This window comes from Pseudophryne corroboree, chromosome 5 (genome assembly GCF_028390025.1).
Source record: "Pseudophryne corroboree isolate aPseCor3 chromosome 5, aPseCor3.hap2, whole genome shotgun sequence".
Classification (NCBI taxonomy): domain Eukaryota; kingdom Metazoa; phylum Chordata; class Amphibia; order Anura; family Myobatrachidae; genus Pseudophryne; species Pseudophryne corroboree.
Window position 1 is genome coordinate 629976937 of NC_086448.1, and position 14102 is coordinate 629991038.

Below are 14102 nucleotides of genomic sequence, written 5' to 3' on the forward strand. Positions count from 1 at the left end.
AGTACCTTGGGTTATGAGAGGAAGAGGAGGGAACACATAAACCGACTGGTACACCCACGGTGTCACTAGTGCGTCCACAGCTATCGCCTGAGGGTCTCTTGACCTGGCGCAATACTTTTTTAGCTTTTGTTGAGGCAGGACGCCATCATGTCCACCTGTGGCCGTTCCCAACGGTTCACAATCTGCGTGAAGACTTCTGGATGAAGTCCCCACTCTCCCGGGTGGAGGTCGTGCCTGCTGAGGAAGTCTGCTTCCTAGTTTTCCACACCCGGAATGAACACTGCTGACAGTGTTAGCACGTGATACTCCGCCCATCGGAGAATCCTTGTGGCTTCTGCCAACGCCATCCTGCTTCTTGTGCCGCCTTGTCGGTTTACATGGGCGACAGCCGTGATGTTGTCTGACTGAATCAGCACCGGCTGGTTTTGAAGCAGGGGTTCTGCTTGCCTTAGGGCATTGTAAATGGCCCTTAGGTCCAGAATATTTATGTGTAGGGAAGTCTCCTGACTCGACCATTGTCCTTGGAAGTTTCTTCCCTGAGTGACTGCTCCCCAACCTCGGAGGCTTGCATCCGTGGTCACCAGGACCCAGTCCTGAATGCCGAATCTGCGGCCCTCGAGAAGATGAGCACTCTGCAGCCACCACAGCAGAGACACCCTGGCCCTCGGGGACAGGGTGATCAGCCGATGCATCTGAAGATGCGATCCTCGCTTGTCTAACAGGTCCCACTGAAAGTTCCTTGCAAGGAACCTGCCGAAGGGAATTGCTTCGAAAGAAGCTACCATCTTTTCCAGGATTCGCGTGCAATGATACACCGACACCTGTTTTGGTTGCAGGAGGTCTCTGACCAGAGATGACAACTCCTTGGCCTTCTCCTCCGGGAGAAACACCTTCTACTGTTCTGTGTCCAGAAACATGCCCAATATCAGCAGACGCGTCGTAGGAACCAGCTGCGACTTTGGGATATTCAGAATCCAGCCGTGCTGTTGTAGCACTTCCTGAGATAGTGCTACTCCGATCAACGACTGCTCCTTGGACCTCGCCTTTATAAGGAGATCGTCCAAGTACGGGATAATTATAACTCCCTTCTTTCGAAGGAGTATCATCATTTTGGCCATTACCTTGGAACACACCCTCGGTGCCGTGGACAGACCAAATGGCAACATCTGGAATTGGTAATGGCAGTTCTGTACCACAACCTTGAGGTACTCCTGGTGAGGTGGGTAAATGGGGACATGTAGGTAAGCATCCATGATGTCCAGTGACACCATAACATCCCCCTCTTCCAGGCTTGCAATAACCGCCCTGAGCGATTCTATTTTGAACTTGAACTTCCTTATATAAGTGTTCAAGGATTTAAAATTTAGAATGGGTCTCACCGAACCGTCTGGTTTCGGTATCACAAACATTGTGGAATAGTAACCTCGTCCCTGTTGAAGGAGAGGAACTTTGATTATCACCTGCTGGAGGTACAGCTTGTGAACTGCCGCCAGTACTACCTCCCTTTCCTTGGGAGTAGCAGGCAAGGCTGATTTGAGATAACGGCGAGGGGGAGACTTCTCGAACTCCAGCTTGTATCCCTAAGATACCTGTAGAACCCAGAGACCCACCTGTGGCGAACCCACTGGTCGCTGAAGTTCCGGAGACGGGCCCCCACCGCACCTGGCTCCACCTGTGGAGCCCCAGCGTCATACGGTGGACTTAGTGGAAGCAGGGGAGGATATTTGTTCCTGGGAACTGGCTGTCTGGTGCAGCTTTTTCCCTCTACCCCTGCCTCTGGGCAGAAAGGACTGTACTTGATAATACGGTGCTTTCTTAGGCTGTGAGGGGACCTGAGGTAAAAAGGTCGACTTCCCAGCTGTTGCTGTGGACACGAGGTCCGAGAGACCGTCCCCAAACAATTCCTCATCCTTATAATGCAAAACTTCCATGTGCCTTTTAGAATCAGCATCACCTGTCCACTGCCGAGTCCATAATACTCTCCTGGCAGAAATGGACATTGCATTAATTCTAGATGCCAGCCGGCAAATGTCCCTCTGTGCATCTCTCATATATAAGACTACGTCTTTAATATGCTCTATAGTTAGCAAAATAGTGTCCCTGTCAAGGGAATCAATGTTATCTGACAGGGAATCAGACCATGCTGCTGCAGCACTACACATCCATGCTGAAGCAATAGCAGGTCTCAGTATAGTACCTGAGTGTGTATACACAGACTTCAGGATAGCCTCCTGCTTTCTATCTGCAGGCTCCTTTAAGGCGGCCGTATCCTGAGACGGCAGTGCCACCTTTTTCGATAAGCGTGTGAGCGCTTTGTCCACCTTAGGGGATGTCTCCCAGCGTAACCTATCCGTTGGCGGGAAAGGGTACGCCATTAGTAACCGCTTAGAAATTACTAGTTTCTTATCTGGGGAACCCCACGCTTCTTCACACAATTCGTTTAACTCATCAGATGGGGGAAAAGTCACTGGCTGCTTTTTCTCCCCAAACATAATACCCTTTTTTGTGGTAACCGGGTTAATGTCAGAAATGTGCAACACATTTTTCATTGCCGTAATCATACATCGGATGGCCCTAGTGGATTGTATATTTGTCTCATCCTCGTCGACACTGGAGTCAGACTCCGTGTCGACATCTGTGTCAGCCATCTGAGGTAGCGGGCGTTTTTGAGCCCCTGACAGCCTCTGAGATGCTTGGGCAGGCGCGGGCTGAGATGCCGGCTGTCCCAAAGCTGCGTCATCGAACCTTTTATGTAAGGAGTTGACACTGTCGGTTAATACCTTCCACATATCCATCCACTCAGGTGTCGACCCCGCAGGGGGTGACATCACACTTATCGGCACCTGCTCCGCCTCCACATAAGCCTCCTCATCAAACATGTCGACACAGCCGTACCGACACACCGCACACACACAGGGAATGCTCTGACTGAGGACAGGACCCCACAAAGTCCTTTGGGGAGACAGAGAGAGAGTATGCCAGCACACACCACAGCGCTATATAATCAGGGATTTACACTAACACAAAGTGATTTTTCCCTATAGCTGCTTTACATATACAGTTTACGCCTAAATTTAGTGCCCCCCCCTCTCTTTTTTACCCTTTGAGCCTGGAAACTGCAGGGGAGAGCCTGGGGAGCTGTCTTCCAGCGGAGCTGTGAAGAGGAAATGGCGCAAGTGTGCTGAGGGAGATAGCCCCGCCCCCCTTCTCGGCGGACTTCTCCCGCTCTTATATTTATATTATGGCGGGGGATTTTTGCACATATATAGTTTTTTAGACTATATTATGTGCTGTTTGCCAATGTAAGGTAGTCTAATTGCAGCCCAGGGCGCCCCCCCCCCAGCGCCCTGCACCCATCAGTGACCGGAGTATGTGGTGTGCATAGGGAGCAATGGCGCACAGCTGCAGTGCTGTGCGCTACCTTAATGAAGACCGGAGTCTTCAGCCGCCGATTTCCAGGATGTTCTTCTTGCTTCTGGCTCTGCAAGGGGGACGGTGGCGCGGCTCCGGGACCGGACGACCGAGGCTGGGCCTGTGTTCGATCCCTCTGGAGCTAATGGTGTCCAGTAGCCTAGAAGCCCAAGCTAGCTGCAAGCAGGTAGGTTCGTTTCTCTCCCCTAAGTCCCTCGTAGCAGTGAGTCTGTTGCCAGCAGATCTCACTGAAAATAAAAAAACCTAACAAATACTTTCTTTACTAGAAGCTCAGGAGAGCCCCTAGTGTGCAACCAGCTCGAGCCGGGCACAGATTCTAACTGAGGTCTGGAGGAGGGGCATAGAGGGAGGAGCCAGTGCACACCAGATAGTACCTAATCTTTCTTTTAGAGTGCCCAGTCTCCTGCGGAGCCCGTCTATTCCCCATGGTCCTTATGGAGTACCCAGCATCCACTAGGACGTCAGAGAAAAGGGCAACAGAAAAAAGTTGCATAGAGCTCAACAGAAAGGGCTTTGTAATCCTCCTATATACTGGGCACTAAAATGCTTTGTGAATTACAGTATATGGCGATAACTAGAATTCTCTCTGTATTGTCTAGAGGTGACTTGTAGGCTTTATGTATTTATAAATTTGTCACTATTATTGTTTGCATTGGTTGTCAGTCAATTGTGCAGAGTTCACTAGAATGCTCAGTTTATAGCATATTGGCCTAATTTAGCATGGATCACAATTTGGGTGATTATCGATAGACTGGGCATGTGCTGCGTACACAATGTGCATGCACCAGAGCCGCACTGCAATCGCGGCGCGTTTGCAATATTAACATGAAGCAATCGCACAGTGATTGACAGGAAGTGAGTGTTTAGGGGGGACAACATGGCGTTTTGTGGGAGTGTTGGCAAAACGCAGGCGTGTCATGGCCGTCTTGTAGGCAGGTGTCTGACGTCATCTGCGATCACTTGCATGCAATAGCATGTACAGATTTCAGGTTGCTCTGGCTTGGCGCAAACTGAATTTACCCCTTCGATGTTCCCAATTTTGCGTACAGATTGCAATGCATACACAGATGCGTATACATCACAAACACTGCAGTGGGTGACTTTCTCCATTTATGGGTGGCAACTACCTGTGTGATTCTTTGCAATTGAGAGTACCAAAAAAATAAACAACACTTTTAGTAGCAATAGCGATCCATGCTGAATTAAGCCCATAGCTCACCAAAATGCCCTTTATATATTGTGGATTTGTACTGTATAGAAAAGAAGATCTATTTTGGTCTCATTGTTATATATTGGTCACTAGAATGCTATCCATGTTGCATAATGGCCACTAGGATGATTTGTGGTCACCTCTAGCGGTCACTAGGATACTCTCGGTATTGTATAATAACCTAGTGTTTTTTTTAGGGCAGTGTGCTAGACACAAGGGAGGGCACAGCTGCGGTTGCCAGCCCATAGTAAGGGGTGTGGCCTCACAACATGCTCCCTTTTAATCACTTTGGAGGGCAGCAACCAGCAGCGGACACATAAAGGGAATTTTATAATTAATCTGGCAACACTATGATCTACTATATAAAATGCCTTGTAGTTCCTTAATCTGGCAGCACTATGATGTACTCTACTACTTAAAAACAACAGATCAAGGTGGTGCCAGATTAGAGCAAAGCGGGCATCCAATGCACTAATAGCCAAAAGGTACAACCCCAGCCAATCTGGAGTGTGCTTCACAGCAGCTGCAGGGAGGGAGCCCATGGCGCTGCGGAGCTGCTCTTTTTTTACACAGCCAGCAAAATGGTGACAGATTCCTCGCTGGCCTCTTCTTTAAACTTCAGACAGACACGAGGGCTGGGTTTGCCTCGGTGGGAGAGGCAAAACCAGCCATCCTGGCTCATCAGATCCAGCCAGCGTCCTACAGCCTGCAGGGGGAACCAGCAGCCGGGAAGAGCTGTGTGAGCCGCTATGCGCAGACACAGCAGTGCGTCAGTGCGGGGAGGCTGAGACCGCTCAGCGGGGTGCAGCGGCGCTGAGAGAACAGTATGTGCGGCGGTGCCTTGATAACAGCGTATCAGTGCGGTGGTCCTCAAGGCAGTCCCCATGAGTACTGTAGGGCGGAAGGGTGCACAAAAAAAGCACAGGGCGCATTTGGCCTGTTTAAAAAGGGGCTGGGCACGGCGCCCCGCGAAATAAGCTTAGCAGGAACACTAATAACCACAGGAGTGATCACTGTGTTAATCTATAGCAGCCACTATAATACACTCTGCATTGTATATTGGTCATTTTCGAGCTCCTTATCGCACACATAAGTCACTAAAATGTCAGTAAAAACAATTAAAATACAATTGAATAGCTCTTACCCTCCCATGGAAACACCAGCTGCTGAAAGTGGAGCTTCTGGGTACAGGTTATGCACATGTTGAATGACCGCCTCTAAATCCTCTGTGTTAGAAGCACAATATGTCCTGGGTGTCTATGAAAAGCCAAAACAAGAAGACACGATGATAAGAGTCATAAAGCTGCCATTAAACTTCACAGTTAACTAGACAGAGGTGCCCACTGTCCACTTTGCTTTTTGTGCTTGCAATTGAACCATTGGAGTGTACAATTCAAGCTTCCTCTGATATAAAAGGGTTTCAGCTTGCTGGCTGGGAGGAAAAGACCAGTTTATATGCTGAGGACATGATCTTGTATTTATCAGATATGTCATATTCCTTATCTGCTCTCGTTGCCTTCGTAAAAGATGTTTTTTACTCAGGAGTTCATATTAACTAGGACAAATTGGTGGTGTTTCCGGTATTTCCTTCCACTCCGCAGCCCGTCACTTATCTCAGTATTCAAATGTCTCATTCTCCTGCTGATTTTGTTGCCTTAAATCTAATCCCTCAGATTGATAATCTATGCGTAAGAAGTTGAGTTTGGCAGAAACTCCCTCTAACTGTTACGGAACGTGTCAATTTAATTAAGATGATCGTCCAGCCGAAGTTTTTGTACATTCTTCAGAATGCCTCTGTTTATATCCCCATTTCACAATTTCAGGTAATTTCCCGCCATATTGCTTTCTTTATATGGGGTTGCAGGTGAGTGTGAATTGCTGTTAAAACATTGTGTAGATATAGGAGTTAGAACGGTTCGGAGCTGCCAGACATGCGCCTATACTACCTGGCCACTCAAATAGCTCAGTTGGCTGAGTGGGTTACACCTGGGAAATACGAGAATCTCCATGTGGCTCTCCTGGATAAGGCAGGTCTTATATTTTTGTATTGACCCATATTATCAGTCCTATATTACACACGTGAAGTTAGTCAATTGACCGCCAGACGGGATCCCGGCAGTCAATATACAGAACGCTGGAATCCCGACACTATCTGCAATACTCGCGGTCAGGACCGGTTTCCCCACTTGGGTGATGGTTCATGCCACCACCCTAGTGGGGTAATAGAAACTTGTGGCGACCGGCCCTGAAGCATGGCGAGCGCAGCGAGCCCACGAGGGGACACGCTGTGCTCGCCGCCTGTTAAAGGCCAGTGAGCAGGGAACAGTTTGTAGTGTCAGCGACTGTGGACATTGGCCATGCCAAGAAAGCATGGCATATGTGGCTGCAAGCCACTGCTGCAGATTAACTATTGAGCACAAGGAGTGCTAGGACTTTTTTGTTTGTCTGCTTATTTTTCAGTTATGTACCTGTGTGTCCAGGCCTAAGCCTAAGTATGCGGTTCTACAGTGTCAGATGCCAGTAAAGATACTTTGTTTTAACCAGAAGACCTGCCTCATGAGTCCTTATTTCCAGTACCCATTTTACACTGTCTTTAGTTTTAGTTTTGTAGAAAGCTAGGGTGGGGGGAGACTGGCATGTTTTGTGGGACATCCACACATTATTAGAGCATATGACAGATGAAGTGCCTACAGTATGACAGTTTAGGTATGATATTATCATTATTAACATATAATTTTATTTAAGGAAAAGAGTAGGAAACAGGGATCAGTTTCTCTGGGTTTACTCGCTCCCATTAATACCAAATATTGTTATTGGTATTATATCAGTGTTATTCAACTTCTTTTTTATATATATTATTAACCGTGGCCACTAGCTTTCTCATGCACCCCTGTGTGGACTTTATTATCCTGAACCTGTCTCAGCTGTTTTTTAGCAATCATCTTTGAGCCAGTGCAATAGGTGACTAGTGTGCCTTTAAAAGCCATAAAGTCTGTGGCAGGTACACATTACACCTAGCAGGCAGATGATGCAGCAGTGTGGTAGTCAGGTTTTAAGACTCTGTGATAGTGTAGGACCTGTATGAAGGTGGGGTACCTTGAAAATCGGTATACAGGCTTCCGTGCATTGGCCAATCCACCAACTAAACCCCCATCATTTATTTATTGAATTGTTGAGGATAAGCGAGTTTACTTTGGTGAGTGCTGGGTTCTCTGTTTGTATATATATATATATATATATATATATATATATATATGAGTTGACACTCAATTTATAGTACATACCAATACCCATATGGATTATATCAACTTTATTAGTATCCCGTATGAAGTATTTTGACCTTTATATAAGGCCACAAACAGCGAAATATAAGACAATAAAAAATAGTTGGACGGAAATAGAAAAAATGGACAAAAAAAAGAAAAAGTTGTATTTTGTCCTGGTGCAAAATAATAAAGAAAGTATTAAACACAATGCCGTGTGCCGCCTATTATTTTTTGGTTATGTATATTTGATATCTGAATTGTATTCCACTCGTGTATTATTTGGAACAATGTGATTAGGATATATATAGTCTATGACTAATACATGTCCCTAGTCAATATTCTGTTCCCTAATAGACCTGTCGCAACCTTGCTCAGTTGATATTAGACAATTTTTATCCTAATTTGATTTGAGCATTGCTTTAAAATGTATTGCTTTGCAAGGACAATAATTCCCAACCTTAGTGTTGCATTTGTATTTCTGTTCTATTAAGTGTTACAGTCATTTCTAAGTGATACATATGAAATCTTTCTGAGTTAAGCAGGATGTTATAGTAGTGTGACAGGACGGTTCCGTACGAAAGCACTCACCGCTTTCGCGTCCTGTCCCCTGTGCACAGAATGGAAGGTTAGGTCACACGGGACCTGACCACATAGGGGATTCCCGCTTACCGTCAGTAACCACCTGTTACCGACTCCACCCACTGCGCTGTGGGCGGGTTTATGCTGCCACCACCAAACTCCTAACCTGCCGTGGCGTTTGGAACCACGGTTCTGATCTGTATGTGCCGACACACTGCCTTACCACACCTGTGTGGTATTGACGAATCCCCACTAGCCACTTGCTAGGCCTCTACCAGTAGCTAGCGGAAGGCGGAACTTGGAGACGTTAGGTGCTTCCCTGGACAGCCAGAGGACGGGGCTATGTTTGGCATAACCCTGTAGGTCACAAGATGAAGCAATCTTCTTGAGGCAGATTATGTTAATTTGCTCAATAATAGTCTTAAAAAAGACTCTTCCCTATTGGTAGGGGCAATAGCATACAGCAAGATGTTCCAGCAGAATGAAGATGGTACAAATACACTCTGGAGGCACGCAGGCCTCCTTTTTATGTCAATTTTACACACAGTACCACAGGGGGGGTAAAGGTAAGCCCTCCCTGTCTTATCCAACCAATCAGGTTATCGCAGAAAATATAAATAAATACAAGTTACATTTCAAAAGTTAAGAATTAGATAAAGCACATTCCTGCTCCTCTTCATATATAACCAAACCAGTGTGCTTTCCCAAACACAATCTGATTACCATGTTCCTGTCTCTTTCACAAATGTAAATGTAACTTGCATTTCAATTGCATTCACCCTCTCACATATAGACAACGTTCTTATACTGTTAATTAAACATAATCTGCATCACACATAATGCAGACTAAGAAATGTTACATCAAACTGTTGGTAAACGAAACACACTAGTTTGCATTCATAAAACACAATCTGATTTAGCAGCAACTTGTGTCTCCATGCAAAACCAGTTCACACAATGGGGGTCATTCCGAGTTGTTCGCTCGTTCTTTTTCATTGCATCGCAGCGATTTTCCGCAAACTGCGCATGCGCAATGTTCGCACTGCGACTGCGCCAAGTAAATTTGCTAAGAAGTTTGGTATTTTACTCACGGCATTACGAGGTTTTTTCTTCGTTCTGCTGATCGTAGTGTGATTGACAGGAAGTGGGTGTTTCTGGGCGGAAACTGGCCGTTTTATGGGAGTGTGTGAACAAACGCTGCCGTTTCTGGGAAAAACGTGGGAGTGGCTGAAGAAACGGGGGAGTGTCTGGGCGAACGCTGGGTGTGTTTGTGACGTCAAACCAGGAACGACAAGCACTGAACTGATCGCACTGGAAGAGTAAGTCTCGAGCTACTCAGAAACTGCACATAAAAATCTTTTTGCAATATTGCGAATACTTCGTTCGCAATTTTGCTAAGCTAAGATTCACTCCCAGTAGGCGGCGGCTTAGCGTGTGCAATGCTGCTAAAAGCAGCTTGCGAGCGAACAACTCGGAATGAGGGCCAATATTCAGAGAAGACAGCAAACAAATCCTTTCACCTGCATGTGTCTATAAAGTTACACAGAGACACATCTCAATCTCAAAGAAATGGCTTGTCCATACACCCCTTTCCAGGTGCCAGGGTCATCAGCATCTCAATTCCTAGGTGAGAAGCTTCCAAGGCCATTTGTCCTCAAACGTAAATGCATTTTAAAACCAACACAGCTTACACATTCCTTCTAAGTGCTGGCATTTGCTGCATTGTAAATGTACAATCCTACAACTGTGCCTAGAGCATTAACTATAACATGGTGAAAACACAGTATTACACATATTTTTAAATACCCGGTGCCTAGCACCCACAATACATTTAAAGATGGCGCCTAGCACCAGTGCACAGTTTAAAAGTGGCGCCAAGCGCCCATTGTCTTCCTAATGGCGCCGGGCACTAGGGGTTAACCCCTTCAGTGCTGCGGCCGCCATTACACGTGTGGCTGGTTAGTGTCTCCGGCCACAAGTAGATACAATTGTTGCTTTAATAAGCAGAATGTCTTATTGTGTTATGACTGTATCACCATACCATTGGAGATATGCAGTCTCTCCAATGTAGGATCCCCTGGGAAGATACTTATTTGGCTATGTGTCACCTGTGCTCATGTATTAAATTTCATACATACATAGTGGTAAGTGGCCAAATGGTTCCCAGTTATGATGTAATATATATCTTCATGATAACCCTTTATCATATATAGAAAAGTACAATGATGATCTTTCTTCTATAAAGTCCTTCATACATATGCAAATATATGTGACGATACTTGAATGTAGTGTATTCCCTTTCGGCTGATAATATTCATGCACATTAATGATATTTCTCTAACGTCCTAAGTGGATGCTGGGGACTCCGTAAGGACCATGGGGAATAGCGGCTCCGCAGGAGACTGGGCACATCTAAAGAAAGCTTTAGGACTATCTGGTGTGCACTGGCTCCTCCCCCTATAACCCTCCTCCAAGCCTCAGTTAGATCTCTGTGCCCGAACGAGAAGGGTGCACACTAGGGGCTCTCCTGAGCTTCTTAGTGAAAGTTTTAGATTAGGTTTTTTATTTTCAGTGAGACCTGCTGGCAACAGGCTCACTGCATCGAGGGACTAACGGGAGAAGAAGCGAACTCACCTGCGTGCAGAGTGGATTGGGCTTCTTAGGCTACTGGACATTAGCTCCAGAGGGACGATCACAGGCCCAGCTTGGATGGGTCCCAGAGCCGCGCCGCCGGCCCCCTTACAGAGCCAGAAGGCATCTTCAACAAGGTAGCGCACAGCACTGCAGCTGTGCGCCATTGCTCTCAGCACACTTCACACTTCGGTCACTGAGGGTGCAGGGCGCTGGGGGGGGGGCGCCCTGAGACGCAATAAAAACACCTTGGATGGCAAAAAAAATGCATCACATATAGCTCCTGGGCTATATGGATGCATTTAACCCCTGCCAGAATACATAAAAAAGCAGGAGAAAAGTCCGCGAAAAAGGGGCGGAGCCTATCTCCTCAGCACACTGGCGCCATTTTCCCTCACAGCTCCGTTGGAGGGAAGCTCCCTGTCTCTCCCCTGCAGTCACTACACTACAGAAAGGGTTAAAAAAAGAGAGGGGGGCACTAATTGGGCGCAGTATTAACTATACAGCAGCTATAAGGGGAAAAACACTTATATAAGGTTATCCCTGTATATATATAGCGCTCTGGTGTGTGCTGGCAAACTCTCCCTCTGTCTCCCCAAAGGGCTAGTGGGGTCCTGTCCTCTATCAGAGCATTCCCTGTGTGTGTGCTGTATGTCGGTACTTTTGTGTCGACATGTATGAGGAGAAAAATGATGTGGAGACGGAGCAGATTGCCTGCAATAGTGATGTCACCCCCTAGGGGGTCGACACCTGAGTGGATGAACTGTTGGAAGGAATTGCGTGACAGTGTCAGCTCTGTATAAAAGACAGTGGTTGACATGAGACAGCCGGCTACTCAGCTTGTGCCTGTCCAGACGTCTCATAGGCCGTCAGGGGCTCTAAAGCGCCCGTTACCTCAGATGGCAGATATAGACGCCGACACGGATACTGACTCCAGTGTCGACGGTGAAGAGACGAATGTGACTTCCAGTAGGGCCACACGTTACATGATTGAGGCAATGAAAAATGTTTTACACATTTCTGATAATACGAGTACCACCAAAAAAAGGGGTATTATGTTCGGTGAGGAAAAACTACCTGTAGTTTTCCTGAATCTGAGAAATTAAATGAGGTGTGTGATGATGCGTGGGTTTCCCCCGATAACAACTGATAATTTCTAAAATGTTATTGGCATTATATCCTTTCCCGCCAGAGGTTAGGGTGCGTTGGGAAACACCCCCTAGGGGGGATAAAGCGCTCACACGCTTGTAAGGGCTCTACCTTCGCCTGAGATGGCCGCCCTTAAGGATCCTGCTGATAGAAAGCAGGAGGGTATCCTAAAAGGTATTTACACACATACTGGTGTTATACTGCGACCAGCAATCGCCTCAGCCTGGATGTGCAGTGCTGGGTTGGCGTGGTCGGATTCCCTGACTGAAAATATTGATACCCTAGATAGGGACAGTATATTTTTGCCTATAGAGCATTTAAAAGATGCATTTTTATATATGCGTGATGCACAGCGGAATATTTGCCGACTGGCATCAAGTCTAAGCGCGTTGTCCATTTCTACCAGTAGAGGGTTATGGACACGTCAGTGGTCAGGTGATGCGTATTCCAAACGGCATTTGGAAGTATTGATTTATTAAGGGAGGAGTTATTTGGGGTCGGTCTTTCAGACCTGGTGGCCACGGCAACAGCTGGGAATTCCACGTTTGTACCCCAGGTCGCCTCTCAACATGAGAAGACGCCGTATTATCAAGCGCAGTCTTTTCGTGGACAAGCGGGCAAAAAGTTCCTCATTTCTGCCCCGTGACAGAGGGAGAGGAAAAAGGCTGCAGAAATCAGCCAGTTCCCAGGAACAGAAACCCTCTCCCGCCTCTGCCAAGCCCTCAGTATACGCTGGGGCTTTACAAGCAGAATCAGGCACGGTGGGGGGCCCGTCTCAATGAATTTCAGCGCGCAGTGGGCTCACTCGCAAGTAGACCCCTGGATCCTTCAGGTGATATCTCAGGGGTACAAATTAGAATTCGAGACGTCTCCCCCTCGCCGTTTCCTAAAGTCGGCTTTACCGATGTCTCCTTCTGACAGGGAGACAGTTTTGGAAGCCATTCACAAGCTGTATTCCCAGCAGGTGATAATCAAGATACCCCTCCTGCAACAGGGAACGGGGTATTATTCCACACTGTTGTGGTACCGAAGCCGGACGGCTCGGTGAGACCGATTCTAAATCTAAAATCTTTGAACACTTACGTACAGAGGTTCAAATTCAAGATTGAGTCACTCAGAGCAGTGATTGCGAACCTGGAAGAAGGGGACTACATGATGTCTCGGGACATCAAGGATGCTTACCTTCATGTCAAAATTTACCCTTCTCACCAAGGGTACCTCAGGTTTATGGTACAGAACTGTCACTATCAGTTCAGACGCTGCCGTATGGATGGTACACGGCACCCCGGGTCTTTACCAAGGTAATGGCCGAAATGATGATATTCCTTTGAAGGAAGTGAATTTTAGTTATCCCTTCCTTGGACAATTCCCTGATAAGGGTAAGAACCAGGGAACAGTTGGAGGTCGGTGTAGCACTATCTCAGGTAGTGTTGCGGCAGCACGATTGGATTCTCAATATTCCAAAATCGCACCTGGTTCCGACGACGTGTCTTCTGTTCCTAGGGATGATCCTGGACACAGTCCAGAAAAAGGTGTTTCTCCCGGAGGAGAAAGCCAGGGAGTTATCCGAGCTAGTCAGGAACCTCCTAAAACCGAGCCAAGTCTCAGTGCATCAATGCACAAGGGTTCTGGGTAAAATGGTGGCTTCCTACGAAGCAATCCCATTCGGCAGATTCCACGCAAGAACTTTCCAGTGGGACCTGCTGGACAAATGGTCCGGATCGCATCTTCAGATGCATCAGCGGATAACCCTGTCACCAAGGACAAGGGTGTCCCTCCTGTGGTGGTTGCAGAGTGCTCATCTTCTAGAGGGCCGCAGATTAGGCATTCAGGAC

At 47.0% G+C, this 14102-nt stretch overlaps 1 protein-coding gene across 3 annotated transcripts in view; it reads right to left on the bottom strand.

The window, feature by feature from the left end:
- ABHD3 (abhydrolase domain containing 3, phospholipase) overlaps window positions 1-14102 on the bottom strand; it is a 120078-nt gene that overhangs the window by 25872 nt on the left and 80104 nt on the right. For all 3 annotated transcript variants that reach the window (XM_063923576.1, XM_063923574.1, XM_063923575.1), the window contains exon 5: window positions 5787-5899. In XM_063923576.1, coding sequence (XP_063779646.1) covers window positions 5787-5899 — 113 coding nt within the window. The remainder of the gene's footprint in view (window positions 1-5786; window positions 5900-14102) is intronic.